General features: G+C 47.8%; 1 protein-coding gene across 1 annotated transcript in view; it reads right to left on the reverse strand.

Annotated features, from left to right (window-relative positions):
• INTS7 (integrator complex subunit 7) overlaps window positions 1-15,716 on the reverse strand; it is a 64,431-nt gene that overhangs the window by 32,136 nt on the left and 16,579 nt on the right. Inside the window, exons 5-14 of the mRNA XM_040430396.1 lie at window positions 15,370-15,416; window positions 15,001-15,200; window positions 11,435-11,557; window positions 10,286-10,403; window positions 9,042-9,176; window positions 7,957-8,054; window positions 4,835-5,074; window positions 4,337-4,474; window positions 2,398-2,604; window positions 1,191-1,385 (exon numbers count right to left, since the gene is read on the reverse strand). Coding sequence (XP_040286330.1) covers window positions 1,191-1,385; window positions 2,398-2,604; window positions 4,337-4,474; window positions 4,835-5,074; window positions 7,957-8,054; window positions 9,042-9,176; window positions 10,286-10,403; window positions 11,435-11,557; window positions 15,001-15,200; window positions 15,370-15,416 — 1,501 coding nt within the window. The remainder of the gene's footprint in view (window positions 1-1,190; window positions 1,386-2,397; window positions 2,605-4,336; window positions 4,475-4,834; window positions 5,075-7,956; window positions 8,055-9,041; window positions 9,177-10,285; window positions 10,404-11,434; window positions 11,558-15,000; window positions 15,201-15,369; window positions 15,417-15,716) is intronic.

Genomic DNA, 15,716 nt, shown 5'->3' on the forward strand with positions numbered 1-15,716 from the left:
ATGACGGACACTTATGGGGGGGGATCTGTGGATGACGGACACTTATGGGGGGGGATCTGTGGATGACGGACACTTATGGGGGGGGATCTGTGGATGACGGACACTTATGGGGGGGGATCTGTGGATGACGGACACTTATGGGGGGGGATCTGTGGATGACGGACACTTATGGGGGGATCTGTGGATGACAGACACTGTTACAGGGGGGGGGGGGGGGGGGTGGGGATCTGTGGCTGGCACTGTTACGGGGGGGGATCTGTGGATGGCAGTGTTATATATGTGCCATCCACAGACCCCCCACCCCATAACAGTGCCATCCACAGACCCCCACCCCTTAACTGTGCCATCCACAGACCCCCCACCCCATAACAGTGCCATCCACAGACCCCCCACCCCATAACAGTGCCATCCACAGACCCCCACCCCTTAACTGTGCCATCCACAGATTCTGTGTAAACCCCCCCCCCCCCGCCGCAGTATACAAATATAAAATGTATTATTGAATTAAAAGTTATTAAACATGCCCCCCTCACTCCTAATTGTACCGTATATCCTAATTGCTTGTGTATAATGCTGGCAGGCAGGACGGGCCGCCGGCGCGTCACTCACTGACGTCACTTGCCTGCGCCGCCTGCTTCATTCATAAAGGAGGCAGTGCAGGCACGAGACATCAGGGAGTTACGCTGCCGCCCGCCCGGCCTGCCTGCCGGCATTATACAGAAGCAATTAGGATATACGGTACTATTAGAAGTGAGGGGGGCATGTTTAATAACGTTTAATTCAATAATATATTTTATATTACAATACCGGAGCGGGGCTATAGTACAGTGACCACACCGCCCCACCGCTATTGCCGGCCCCCAGCTCCTCCTCCCAGTCCCTCCCCCGGCCCCCGCTCCGTACATCGCATCCAGCGATGTAAAACTGCCAGCATTCGCCCCATAAGACGCAGGGGCATTTTCCTCCCATTTTTGGGGAGGAAAAAGTGCGTCTTATGGGGCGAAAAATACGGTAAGTGTCTTATACCGGGCATTGTGATAGGGGGCATGGTCTAAGATGCAAAACCACGCAAAAAATGTTGCCACACAATTCTAGCAGAAAATAAGGCAACTAATAGGAGGCGTAAGCTTTACCTAGGAGCCTTACAGTTGCTTTCTTCTGACCCAACTAATACAACAAGCTCTAGTCACCTGCGTAGAGATGCGGCCGCAGCGCTGGAGGTCATTGCCGGAGGTCATGGCTATTGTTGCAGCGATGGCTGGAGGAGGGCTGGTCTTCAGGCTGTTACAGGTGCAGATCAGTTGAGAAAAAGATTGAAGGAGATCAATCCTCAGCTTTACAAACTCACACTGGAAGCTCAGTGGATTCATAGGGGTGCTGGCTGCCTATAGGGACATGTAGAAATTAGTCATTTAACATAGCTTCAATGAGTGTTCTTTAAAAAATACTTAAAGGGGTTGTCAGTTTTTTTTTAATCTGCCACCCAGCCAGAGGTACCTGTGGAGACATTTCTTCACTGGACTTAGCGGCGATGTGTCCCCAAGTAGCAAGTTACTGCTGGATTACGTGGGGGACATGTCACCACTGAGGTCAGTCACCGGCTGCAGCAGCACATATGACCCCATCTTTGCACCATAGAGAGGCACCTGAAGTCCAGTGTAGACAGTCTGGAAGCTGGAACGGAGTGGCAGTGACCATGTGAGTATGGATTTTTCCACAGGTCCTTCTGGCTGGGGGGGGGGAAGATAAAAAAACAACAACTGGACAGCCCCTTTAAGGAGACTGTTCAGCCATAAACTCAAAAATTATATAATCTGTAGGTCAAGGAATGCCAACCAGCTCAATACTTGCATCAAGACTTTGCAGCTGATTTTTAGCACATCTCCATTAGGGCAGAGCTATGATCTGTGAATACAGTTTAGCTATGGTATCTACAGGAGGTAGTCTGACACCTCCTGCCTCATCGTGTCAGGAAGTCAAAGCACGAAGAGTGGATTCCCACTGCAGAATGATTAAGTACCACCTAAAGGGAAACCAGCTAATAATTTATTTTTAAATTAAAGGGGTTGTCCAGGTGCTTACTATTGATGACCTATCCTCAGGATAGGTCATCAATATCAGATTGGCGGGGTCTGATCCCGCCGATCAGCTGTATGAGGAGATGGCGCGCGCAAGTGTGCACGTGCCGTCTCCCATCTCTCTACCCGTCCATTGCTGCTGTCTATGGTCTTTGCACTACACATGCTGTCTCCTCATACTGTCAGACCCTCACCGATCTGATATTTCCTGAGGATAGGTTATCAATAGTAAAAGCCCGGACAACCCCTTTAAGGCTGTGCATAAAGTGGTGTCTGTTGTCTCCATGAATATAAAGGTGTGTTCTAGAGATTTACTGACCGTAAGTGAAGCTATTCCTTTGTGGTAGGATTTGAGGGAATCAGCAATGGCTGACAGGGCCAGGCCAATGTCGTCCTCCTGTAGCTGGGTCAGACATTGCTCGGCAAGAGAGAATTCCTTCAGACTGTTCAGCCAAAAGTAAAAATGTTCAGAAGCCACCTTTGTGAGAAGACTCTGATACAGCTCCTGAGCCATGTCATGGTTCCCCTGAAATACAGAAATAGGGGACAATCCTTTTTTTCCGGCAATCCTTTTATTGCCTCCTTTGCTGGCTTGATTCATTTTTCCATCACATTATACACTGCTCGTTTTCAGGGGTTACCACCACTGCTGCAGCGCAGATACGAGGTGGCAAGGACCTGCTGCGCAAGTGTGCCTTTGTGTGCCAGCCACCATAGAAGCCAGCACTTTTTCTTATAATGTGCAAGCACGACCAACGCTGCTGGATTCCAGGGTGGTCGTAAACCCTGGAAACGAGCAGTGTCTTATGTGTTGGAAAAATTAATCAAGCCAGCAAAGGAGGCAATATGGACAATCACAATACATTAGTAAGTGGCTTGTATCAACTTTCTCTACATGATAAATGCTATTTGCTGAAGTGAGAGGTGGTATTTTACACCTAAGTTTGACAAACTGATGCCCGCAGCCTCCACTGTTGAAATATTCATGCTTACCTGCTCCCTGCTGCTCTGGTCCTCTACGCTGGCTCCTGCGTGTCCATCTTCTGGTATGTGGCTTGTTTACTTTCTCTGCATCACAGTTATGGTCACCTGTTCCACTACAGCCAATGATTGGCTTCACTGGTGATGTGTCCAGAAAAGACACGTTACCGCTGAAGCCAGTGGTAGGCTGCAGTGGAGCAGGTGACCATTCCCATGACGGAGAGGAAGTAAACAAGCCACATACCAGAAGATGGACACACGGTAGCCAGCATGCAGGACCAGAGTGGTGGGGAGCAAGCAAGTATAAATCTGTAAATAGCAGAGGCAGGTATTTAGGTATTCCCAGTCAACCCCATTAGCCAAATTTAAGAGACAGGGAGAACAGGCCACACGTCTAAGGTCATATAAATGGCTGCCTGTGTGATCTTATAGGCATCATAATCAATAAAAATACAAGAATTTAGAGAGGGCTCACCTAATGCTCAGGAATGGAAATGGGTGCACCTACCAAGAGGATTCACCCAATCCTCAAAAAACAGTGCTCTAATCATAATCAATAACCATCTTCACAGCACACAGTATACTAATACCCACCAATGATCATTAAAGGGAACCTGTCACCTGCAAAACGCATATTAAACCGACCACAGTACCTTACAGTATCCCCCAGTGTGTTGCTAATCATATTTTTCTTTGCTCTTTGCGTTTCTTCATACTTGTTAAAAACGTTGTTTTAATGTCGGTTGGCGCCGTCTCAGAGTCAGGCTTGAAGTCAAGGGGGCAGCGGCCTCCTTGCTTCAAGTAAAGCTAAGCCCGCCCCTTACCCCTCCTCTACAATTAGATGAACATGCTGCCGGGATCGCGCTCTTCTAGCGCATGCGCGGTACGCTGCCTGTTACAGCGTGACGGCCGGGCGCGCGCGCAAACTGTCCAGAGCATCCGCAGTCAGCAAAACGTAGGCAGGTGAGTGAGGATCGCGCTGTAACAGGCAGCGTACCGCGCATGCGCTAGAAGATCCGGGCAGCATGTCCATCTAATTGTAGAGGAGGGGTAAGGGGCGGGCTTAGCTTTACTTGAAGCAAGGAGGCCGCTGCCCCCTTGACTTCAAGCCTGACTCGGAGACGGCGCCAACCGACATTAAAACAACGTTTTTAACAAGTATGAAGAAACGCAAAGAGCAAAGAAAAATATGATTAGCAACACACTGGGGGATGCTGTAAGGTACTGTGGTCGGTTTAATATGCGTTTTGCAGGTGACAGGTTCACTTTAATCTTACCATACGAGAGGCTTGTCTGGCTATTCTGTACACAGTCCAACCATTAGAGACATTCTCCAGCTGTTGCTTTATTACAGTCTTCACTTCAGGTGACAATGCTTTTTGGCTCGCCACAAAAATAACGGTAGCAAGGGCAACCTGGTAAAAAGACAGCATAATGGGCAATTAGTAAATAAATTAAAGTGGTTGTCAGCTATACTCTACCTCTAAGACTAGGGATTCTAGCCCTGTATGTTTGGATCTAGAAATGAATGTATTGCACAGCAAAACCCCGGCCTAAAGAGGGCCAATGTGGACATCATGTAGCCCTCATTTATGGAGATGAAAAGTTCTCTGCTCTGGATAACACAGGTGGGCCCTAAGTGGGTCTAATGTGGGCCTAAAAGGACATATAGCAGCTGTCCTATGGAAAGCTAATTTAAAAGCAAAGCTACACTGCAGTGAAATCCTGTAGCTCTTCAGCTGTACCAGTTATCACAGATATTTTGTGCTACTTACCAACAGCTCCTGTTGTTTGTCTGTGGTCGATCGGCCAATGACTTTGTACAGTTCCACCAGGTCCCCTAACATCCCATCCCCGAGCACCGGCAGCTGCATGGCCACAGAGGCCAGACAATGACACAGACAGATCCTGGCAGAGTCCTGTGCGTTGTGTAACTGAGTGAGGAGGGATTCCACTACAGACTGGCTCAGATACGGGCGGCACTTTGCCAGCTTCACCATGCAGGACAACGCGGTCTAAAGAAACGGGGAAACATGATGTCATATAATCTATAAAGACGATTAGGTGGAGGAATTTTCATGAAATCCACATGAAATCTGCGCCACAAACTGCATCCCATTGATTCTGATGAGAAATACACACAGTGGGTCACACGGTGGCAGATTTTATCCACTTCCTCATTAAAAGTATCATGTCAATTCTTTCCACAGCTTCTGCACAGAAACAGCGGAGGGTGGTCACATGAGGATTAAGGGGCTAAAACCTTGTGCAAAACCTCAGCTTGACAAACTGCAGATCCACTGTAGAAATCTGAGTGTCAGGCTGTTTACATGGTTAAAATCTGCCGCGGATTCCATTACGGAAAATGTCCATCTTCTGCCACAGGACACACTAACAGCAGCCTCCCATTACCTTCAACTGAAAAACGCCACTATATGGAAATGGTAGCATTGTCTTCTGCTGCAAATTACAAATCCAGAAGTGGCATGTGTGGCAAGCGGATTGAGAGTGGTTTTTACACTGAAGTCAATGGGGAAGCAGAAGAAACCCTAGCAGTTATAGAAGCAGTTTTTACAAGCATTTTCAGCCACCAAAAACGCTTCTGAAATGCTTGTAAAAACTCCTCTAAATCCACCACTAAATTAGAAATCTGCCACCAAAAACAACCTGTTTTTGTCTCTTTATGGAGAGCGCTTGATGTGTGTGATGAGTCTTATAGGACATACATGCTCCTCTGGAATTCTGGAATTCTGGGAAGAGGGAATGGTATAAGATGTAAGGCAGCTATCCTATAAGTCAATGGTTGACCTTTTAAAGGGAATCTGTCATCTCCAAAACACCCCCCCAACTAGAGTTAGCGGTGTATAGTGTAAGTGACGCTGAGTCTGGTGAGGTCCTTTTTATCCTGATACTCACTTGCATTTCGACTCTGTGCTCCTATCCATTATGTGCATGAGCCTTGGAGTCCCCTCAATGCGTTTTACTGTTGGTTTGTGGGAACACAGCGTCAGAATGCAAGTGAGTATTAGGATAAAAATGACATAACCGGACTCAGTGTCACACCACTGATTCTAGTTGGGGGGGTGTTTTGGAGCTGACAGATTCCCTTTAAACAAGCCTTGAGCCATGACTTGCAAAATAACTAAGCGGCCTAGGTCAAGGTCTAGGTCAAGATTCAGGGGCTACTATATCTTCTTAGGCCACTTTCAGACGAGCGAGTGTCTCCGTGTGGACTCGCAGCGCAGCACCCAGCCTGAATTTCCAGCACTGCCGAGGTCACATAGAATTCTATTAATTTATGATGCTACGTAACCCTTACAGTTCTGGAATGTATTGGATAACACTGACAGCATTATGTAATTGTCATCCAATACATTCCAGAACTGTAAGGGTTACATAGCATCATAAATCAATATAATGCTATGCGACCCTGGCAGTGCGGGAAGTTCAGGCCTGATCTTGCGCTGCGAGTCCGCAGCAAAACACTCGCTCGTCTGAAAGGGGCCTTATGGAGAGTGCCTAAACGGCATGAGAAGTCTTCTAGACCAGTCAACGCTCCTCTGGAAGTCTGGGAAGATGGTATGCAAATAAGCTCTTGGCAAGCTCTGCCTCTAATGCCATAGCTACCTTACATTAGAGGTAGAGCTTGTTAAGAGCTCATTGGCATACTATCATCTTGTTTTCAGCTACTGATTGTTTGCCGTGGATTTTAATCATGTGGACATTACCTCAGCCATTGATTGGTACCAGAGATTACGCACTTAGGCCTCACTCAAACATATATATTTTTTTAAATTGTTAAAGTGAGTCTGTCACCTAATCTGAGCCTTTTAGACCGCTCAGATCAGGTTATAGACTCCTGTGCCTTCTTTACAATGGTACCTTTATTTGTTCTGTCCCTCGTCGAGATCTTCAAAAAAAGACTTTTTAAACTTATGCTAATAAGGTTCGGCAAGTGCCCAGGGGCGGCGTTACTGCAGCAAGTGCCCAGGCCCCTCAGCCATGTGCCCAGAAAACCACACCTCTTTCAGCCCTATGGCCCGCCCTTGTTTTCTATTATTACCTCTCCCTCCCAGATCTCGCACACCTGCGCCGATCTACACTTGCCGGCACCTGCGTACTGATTTGCCCATTATGGGCAGAGGAACAGGTAGTTGGACTGCGCATGTGCCAGCAGCGCAGGCGCAAGATCTTGGTTGGAGAGTAGTTTGTAATAATAGGAAACAAGGGCCGGCCAGAGGTGTGGTTTTCTCGGCACATGGCTGAGGGGCCTGGGCACTTGCTGCAGTAACGCCGCCCCTGGACACTTGCTGCAGTAACGCCGCCCCTGGACACTTGCTGCAGTAACGCCGCCCCTGGACACTTGCTGCAGTAACGCTGCCCCTGGACACTTCCCGAACCTCATTAGCATAAGTTTAAAAAGGTCTTCTTTTAAAGATCTTGGCAAGGGACAGAACGAATAAAGGCACCATTGTAATGAGAGCGCAGGAGTCTATAACCTGATCTGAGCGGTCTGAAAGGCTCAGATTAGGTGACAGACTCCCTTTAAATCTGCCTTTTCAATGGGAGACAGTGACCAGTGCTTCTTTTTTCAGCACACTCAAAAAAGAATCGTCCTGCCCTATCTTGCTGAGGTTTCTGCACTTTAAAGAGCTGTGAGACTGGTGAGGGGCCACACACTGATCAGTCTCTGAATGAATGGAGCTAATCAGCTTGCAGACCCGTTATCAGAAGCAGAAACCTGAGGCCCAGACTCTGCTTTCTGCTACAGGTAAAATAATCATCTAATTTTGTGAACATGCGCTTCGAGAGCAATGAATGTCCTCAGCTATAATAACATAACGCACAATGCCAGTTCTGTCGCCATACCCCTTCACCCTTCATTAGTTCACTGCACCTTTAAAGTCTGCTGTGCACCAGCGCTGCTGTCCTGACTGCTCAGGACAAGAAGAGATTCAAGGCCAAATACAGCATCCTTCTCCAGAGCCAAAGGATCTGAAAGTAAAATAGGAAGTGAATCATTCGGTTTAGGCAAGCATCTGTGACCATAAATTTATCACATTTATAATCCAATTCCATAAAGCAAATACCAAACAATTTCATTTTCCAGATCGTGTCAAAGTGACTTTAAGGTGAATAGAAGACTACATTCGTCGCTGACATGCAATTGGTATTTTGGAGAGTCCTTGAAGATTAAAGGGGTTTTCTGGGATTTTGATATTGATGATCTATCCTCAGGATAGGTCATCAGTATCTGATCAGTATCTGGTCAGTTGTTTGAGAATGCACCGGCGCTCCTGTGGGCGCTGTGGCCTTCCCTGTGCTTACCAAGCACAGCACCGTCCATTGGAGAGCAGCTGTGCTTGGTAACGCAGTTGAGCCCCGTTCACTTGAATGGGTCTGAGCTGTGTTTAAGCTATGTGACCATGTGGAAAAGGACATGGTGCTCACTAGAGTGCCATTTTCAAACAGTTGCCTTGGCGGAAGTGAGGGAGTCAGACCCGCCATGGTCCCCCGCTGCAAAAATGCACTATAGCGATTGACTGTTTCAATCAGTGCCACAGACTTAGAGTAGAGCAATAGGGCACAAGCTTGACTACCAGTCAGTACAAATGCCCTCTCACTTTGGTCATGCGGAGGAACTGGAGGAAACAGGGGGACTGGTGTTCCTGGTGCTAGTGATTTGTGGGGGTCCCAGTGGTGGCACATCCACTGATACAGCATTTAGCAGCTATATACAGTGTACAGGGGATAAATGCCTCTGGCTGGAGTATCCCTTTAAAAACAAAAAAGATGCTCCCCACTACATGGCCTGTAAGAAAAAATGGACACCCACAGAATGACATTTTAGTCCACAAGATTAATCTTGTTGGAAGCAACTATGCATACACATCTTACTAGTGCAACTACTCCATATTGTGTATGTATGGGCTAAATGAGTAAAGTGGACATTTTTTGAATTATATTAACGTATTAACTCACCTATATCCTGACAAGAAGCTACAATATTGGTGAGGACGGTCACCCCGTGAGCAGCAATGCCGCGATTACTGTGATAACTGCACTCCTGTGCCAGCTTAATCAGGTCAGTATACCTGGCTGTACCCGATATGGCCCCTAAAAGATAAAGCATAAGTAAAAATAGACAGAATGCAGAAAAAATAAATCCAAAACGCCTGCTAGTCCAGCAAGGGACTATTTTGGTCATACCTTATATTACGAGGATTTTTTGTTGCTGGATGAAAATACTTTTACAATGCATTGTAAGATTTAGTGGAAATTGGTCTGAGGCTGGGTTCAGACCTGAGCGTATTTGATATGCGCGTTTAACGCGCGTTTTTGTCGCGCGTTTTTTGCAATAGTAACCGCGCGTTTGACGCGCGTTTGTGTGATTGACTGCAGTGTCCTATGGCCACAAACGCGCGTCAAAACGCCCCAAAAAAGCTCAAGAACTTGTTTGAGCGTAGGGCGTTTTTCAGCGCATTCAAACGCGCTGTAAAACGCTCAAGTGAGAACCAGGGCCATAGGGAAGCATTGGTTTTCATGTGTTAAGCGTTTTACAGCGCGTTTGAACGCCCTATAAAACGCTCAAGCGTGAACCCAGCCTGATTGTGTGAAGAATCTTGATGAGTAAACTCAGCCTTCAGTTTAATGGGGTTTACTGGTGACCTAATCTCAGGATAGGTCATCTATAGGTGATTGCGGGGGTCTGACTACCAGCAGCCCCTGCCGATCAGCTGTTTGAAGGGGCTGCAGTGCTCAGACAAGCGCTGTGGTCTCTTCAAAGTACATTGTCTAGCAGTTGTGCTTGCTATTATATCTTAGGCTTGTTTCACACTGTTGGCAACCTGTTCCGGCATTAAATGCCATGATTCTCGGCATATCTGTCAGATCGCGGCTGGCTCACCACTGGACCCCTATTATAGTTAGCATTCCGGTAGTGTCTGGCAATACCGGATACGGCAGGCTGCTCCCGGCCAGAACAGCTTCAGCAAACGCAAATCTGAAACAGGCCTTAATGCATTTCACTTGAATGGAACTAAGCTGCACAAAAGCCATCTGACCTATGGAAGTGATGTCACAGGCCTAGGAAGAGGCCGTGGTCTGTGGTCTCTTCAAACACCTGATTGATGGGAGTGGGGCCAGGAGTGTAGGTCATGAATATTAAAATAGTGAAATACCCCTTTAATTGAGTCACAATTTTGATCCTTCGGGGAGGATTGTACCTGGGGCAGAATTGAAGTACTGCTTGATAGAGATGCTGCCGGAGAGAGTAGAGAGCACAGAGACCATTCCCAGTTTCAGGCTGTCGTATGGTGTCTGAAGAGCACATTCACATAAAGCCTAAGAGAGAGAAAGGGTCAGCTCACAGATCTCCACATGAAGCACACTAATAGAAATGTGGGCAACATTGGTAAGGTTCCCAACAATATTCACTACTTTTCATTATCCGATTCAGGACCACAAAAGCTTTAAACTCCTCTGAACAACTTCTGTCTTTTCTTTTGTAGCCTACAGAGTTCTCAATGAGCGCTACGTAGCAAACAGAGGCAGCAGCGATATCAAGTGATCGCCGGATGCCCCCTCAGCACATCCAGATCAGCTCTGCCAGTGACTAATGTCACAACAGTGTTTTATTCTTTACATTTGCGGACCGACTCGGAAATAATGATACTATAAATATAACTATTACATAGATTTCTTTTACTTTTTGCACACTAAACTCCTAACAAAACACAAAAAATCCCCAAAGAGTATCAGGACCATCAAACTATCACGTGTCCGAAATCACTAAAAAAGGTATCTAATCAATTAGGAATGAAATACTCTGTTTTTTAGGGGTTAATGTTAAATGTTTAAGAAGAAGTCTGAAATCCAAATGCTGTCTCAGAGACAGCTCTCAAGCCACAGCCTCCATACACTTTAGGCTCCATTCAAACGTCCGTGGTGTGTTGCGGACCCGCAAATTGCCACCCGCCTGGCACTCCTATAGAAATGCCTATTCTTGTCCGCAAGCTGCGGACAAGAATAGGACATGTTCTATCTTTTGCGGAGCTGCGGACCTGAAGATCGGGGCCGCGCTCCGCAAATGCGGATGCTGACAGCACACTGTGTGCTGTCCGCATCCATTCCGTCCCCATAGAAAATGAATGGGTCCGCACCCGTTCCGCAAAATTGCAGAACGGATGCGGACCCATTTGCGGACGTGTGAATGGAGCCTTACACTGCAGCTCTGCTTGTGCAGCCTAGCTGCTGAATATAAGCACAAGCCCTCCACAGGCTCACCGGGAGGTCAGTCATGTTGAGAGGCATCTGTGCTCATAGTTCTCTTCATGAAAAAGTTCAGTTTTTTTATATTTTATAAAGCACCGCACCTGTATATTGTCCCTGTTCCAGGTGTGGGGAGTTTTGTTGGCCAGAAATTTCAGATCCTGAATAGCAAGTCTCTTCACTGCTTTCCTGGGGTCATTCTTCAGGTACTGCAGCAACAGCTGAATCTGAGGGGAGAAAGGCAAGGCCGTCAAGCAAGGTCAAAAGTTTAGGAATGGAAGAAGTTTCCAATATCTAAAAGAGACACCCCACCCCCTGAAGAAACATGTAAATGTGCTATAAAGGGGTTGTCTGCCACTGATCAGCTGTTTTTGTCAGTCTCTGCACTAGAAAGAACAAAGTGGATGGTGCTGGAAGCAGAAAGCTCAGTTGACCGTGTAGTGGCAGTGCCGGCATTCTGCAGCACAGCTTCCATTCAAGTGGTGGGTGTCACACCAGCCTGATATTGATGACCTAGCCCGAGGACAGGTCATCAATATTTAGAACCTGGACAACCCCCATAAGTGTATACTGCATTAACATTTTTATAGATCTCACATCTATACTAGCATATGAGAACATCCAGCAAGAAGCCTGAGGTTGCACTACTAAGGGATTCTGATAACAGCATTTCCCTTCTGATTTCTCTTGGGTTTACTAATGGGGCTTCAAATAACCACCGATATCAAAGTGGATAGATGGGATGAGGTGCTTGAGCTCTTATTCAAGGTATCAGTTAGTGAATCTCACAGAGTCTCGCAGATATATCTCTTAGGCCTCCTGCACACGAACGTATTTTTTTGCGGTCCGCAAAAACGGGTCCCGTTTTTCCGTGATCCGTGACCGTTTTTTCGTCCGTGGGTCTTCCTTGATTTTTGGAGGATCCACGGACATGAAAAAAAAGTCGTTTTGGTGTCCGCCTGGCCGTGCGGAGCCAAACGGATCCGTCCTGAATTACAATGCAAGTCAATGGGGACGGATCCGTTTGACGTTGACACAATATGGTGCCATTTCAAACGGATCCGTCCCCATTGACTTTCAATGTAAAGTCTGGAGTCCCTTTTATACCATCGGATCGGAGTTTTCTCCAATCCGATGGTATATTTTAACTTGAAGCGTCCCCATCACCATGGGAACGCCTCTATGTTAGAATATACTGTCGGATATGAGTTAGATCGTGAAACCTCATTTCCGACAGTATATTCTAACACAGAGGCGTTCCCATGGTGATGGGGACGCTTCTAGTTAGAATATACTACAAACTGTGTACATGACTGCCCCCTGCTGCCTAGCAGCATCCGATCTCTTACAGGGGGCTGTGATCAGCACAATTAACCCTTCAGGTGCCGCACCTGAAGGGGTTAATTGTGCTATCATCTCCCCCTGTAAGAGATCAGGGCTGCCAGGCAACAGGGGGCAGACCCCCCCCCCCCCCCCAGTTTGAATATCATTGGTGGCCAGTGCAGCCCCCCCCCCCCCTTCCTCCCTCTATTGTAATAATTCCTTGGTGGCACAGTGTGCGCCCCCCCCCCCCCTTCCTCCCTCTATTGTAATAATTCCTTGGTGGCACAGTGTGCGCCCCCCCCCTTCCTCCCTCTATTGTAATAATTCGTTGGTGGCACAGTGTGCGCCCCCCCCCCCCCCCCCTTCCTCCCTCTATTGTAATAATTCCTTGGTGGCACAGTGTGCGCCCCCCCCCCCTTCCTCCCTCTATTGTAATAATTCGTTGGTGGCACAGTGTGCGCCCCCCCCCCCCTTCCTCCCTCTATTGTAATAATTCGTTGGTGGCACAGTGTGCGCCCCCCCCCTTCCTCCCTCTATTGTAATCGTTGGTGGCCCCCCTCCCTCTATAGCATTAACAACATTGGTGGCCAGTGTGCGGCCTCCCATCTAGCCCCCCCCACCCCCCATCATTGGTGGCAGCGGGTTACTAGCAGTAGTGATTCATACTTACCTGGGAGCTGCGATTTCTGCTTCCGGCCGGGAGCTCCTCCTACTGGTAAGTGACAGTTCATTTAGCAATGACACTTACCAGTAGGTGGAGCTCCCGGCCGGACACGAACATCGCAGCAGCCGGCCCGGTAAGTATGAATCTTCTACTATTGTACTATTGCTAAGTAACCATGGCAACCAGCGTTACCGATCGGAGCCCCAGCGATTAAACTGGGACTCCGATCGGAACTCCGCTGCCACCAATGATGGGGGGGGGGGGGAGATGGGAGGCCGCACACTGGCCACCAATGTTGTTAATGCTATAGAGGGAGGGGGGGGGGGCGATGGGGGGCGCACACTGTGCCACCAACGAATTATTACAATAGAGGGAGGGAGGGGGGGGCGCACACTGTGCCACCAACGAATAATTACAATAGAGGGAGGGGGGGGGGGCCGCACTGGCCACCAATGATATTTAAACTGGGGAGGGGGGGGGAAGGGTCTGCCCCCTGCTGCCTGGCAGCCCTGATCTCTTACTGGGGGCCGTGATCAGCACAATTAACCCCTTCAGGTGCCGCACCTGAAGGGGTTAATTGTGCTGATCACGGCCCCCTGTAAGAGATCGGGTGCTGCCAGGCAGCAGGGGGCAGTCTTGTACACAGTTTGTAGTGTATTCTAACTAGAAGCGTCCCCATCACCATGGGAACGCTTCTGTGTTAGAATATACTGTCGGTTCTGAGTTTTCACGAAGTGAAAACTCAGCTTTGAAAAAGCTTTTATACAGACGGATCTTCGGATCCGTCTGTATAAAAACTAACCTACGGCCACGGATCACGGACACGGATGCCAATCTTGTGTGCATCCGTGTTCTTTCACGGACCCATTGACTTGAATGGGTCCGTGAACCGTTGGCCGTGAAAAAAATAGGACAGGTCATATTTTTTTCACGGCCAGGAAACACGGATCACGGATGCGGCTGCAAAACGGTGCATTTTCCGATTTTTCCACGGACCCATTGAAAGTCAATGGGTCCGTGAAAAAAAGCGGAAAACGGCACAACGGCCACGGGTGCACACAACGTTCGTGTGCAGGAGGCCTTAGGGTACGACCACACTGAGCGGCTGTGCTTGGAGCGAGTACCATGAGGCCGTATGAGCTGCAGCTGCATTGTATTAACAAATTGCAAACGTATTGCTTCTTCTGTCTTCACTGGTAATGGCCACCGCACAGAAGAAACAATGCATTTGGAATTAGTTAATAGGAAGCAGCTGTGGCTCATATGGCCACGCGGTACTGGGCCGCTGGTGGCCACATTCCAAGCACAGCATGGCTGCTCCGTGTGGTCGTTACCCCAGCAGATGGACTATAGGACAATGTATAGAGCTCTGGAGGCAGATGAATGGGACTGTGTCAGGGCTGGTAATCGGAGCTCCCACATTCCGTTATTGATGGCCTATCCCAGGGGTCAGAAATCTCCAGGTACACCAGCCGTTGTTAAACTACAACTCCCAGCATGCACCAATCACTTCTATGGGAGTTTTGTGAACATCCTATCCTAGCAACTATACCTGCTAGGAATTGTAGTTTCAAAACAGCTGGCGTGCCAGAGATTGCTGATCCTGGGCCTATCCTAAAGCCATCAATATTACAGCCTTGGAACCCCACCTTTAAGAAAAATCTATGCAAACCCCCCATGTACCTGTTTAGGAATGTCCACTAAGGAAGATGCAGCGAGCAAGGTGAAGGTGTGCAGTGTGACAATCACCATCTTTGTAGAGGGGTACGAGGTGACAAGCTGCTGCAGAAGATGTCGGCTGTTAGAAGCCAAAATGGCATCATGGTGCATGTGCTGTAGAATGGGAATCAGCTTCAGCTTTAAATCGACTGGGGTGGCCAAGCCTATGATAAAGAAAGAATTCCTGGATTTCTGTTCTCACTGCAAAATCCTTTCCTTGTCCAGTGCACTGGGGGACACGGCCTTAACCTCCGCTATAGACTGTACACGAATGAGAAAAGCATCAAAGTGACAGAATATCAGCACAAGATGAAGAAAAGAAAAACCTCTCACCTTGGATCATTTCTCCAATTTTGTTACAGATTCCAGCAGCAAAATCTCTGAAGAAAAAAATTAAACGAGAGGAAATGCACATGAGAGCGGCTTTACACTGCTTTGAATTACTACAGTGATCTTGTGGATTACTCTGGATTAGAATGGTCAGTGATCGGATCCTTTTTATCTCTCCCTACAGCAGACTGCAGAAGTGGCTGTGTATGGAAAGCATTAGACATGCATACGGGCACGCTCATGTCTGCGTCAGCCCAAAGACATCTCCAGAACCTCCTACTGAGGACATAGAGAAAACTCTTATTGTTCCTCTGATTCATTTTCATCTTCGTTACTGGTATTCACTTCTG

The sequence above is a fragment of the Bufo bufo genome, chromosome 4 (genome assembly GCF_905171765.1).
Source record: "Bufo bufo chromosome 4, aBufBuf1.1, whole genome shotgun sequence".
Classification (NCBI taxonomy): domain Eukaryota; kingdom Metazoa; phylum Chordata; class Amphibia; order Anura; family Bufonidae; genus Bufo; species Bufo bufo.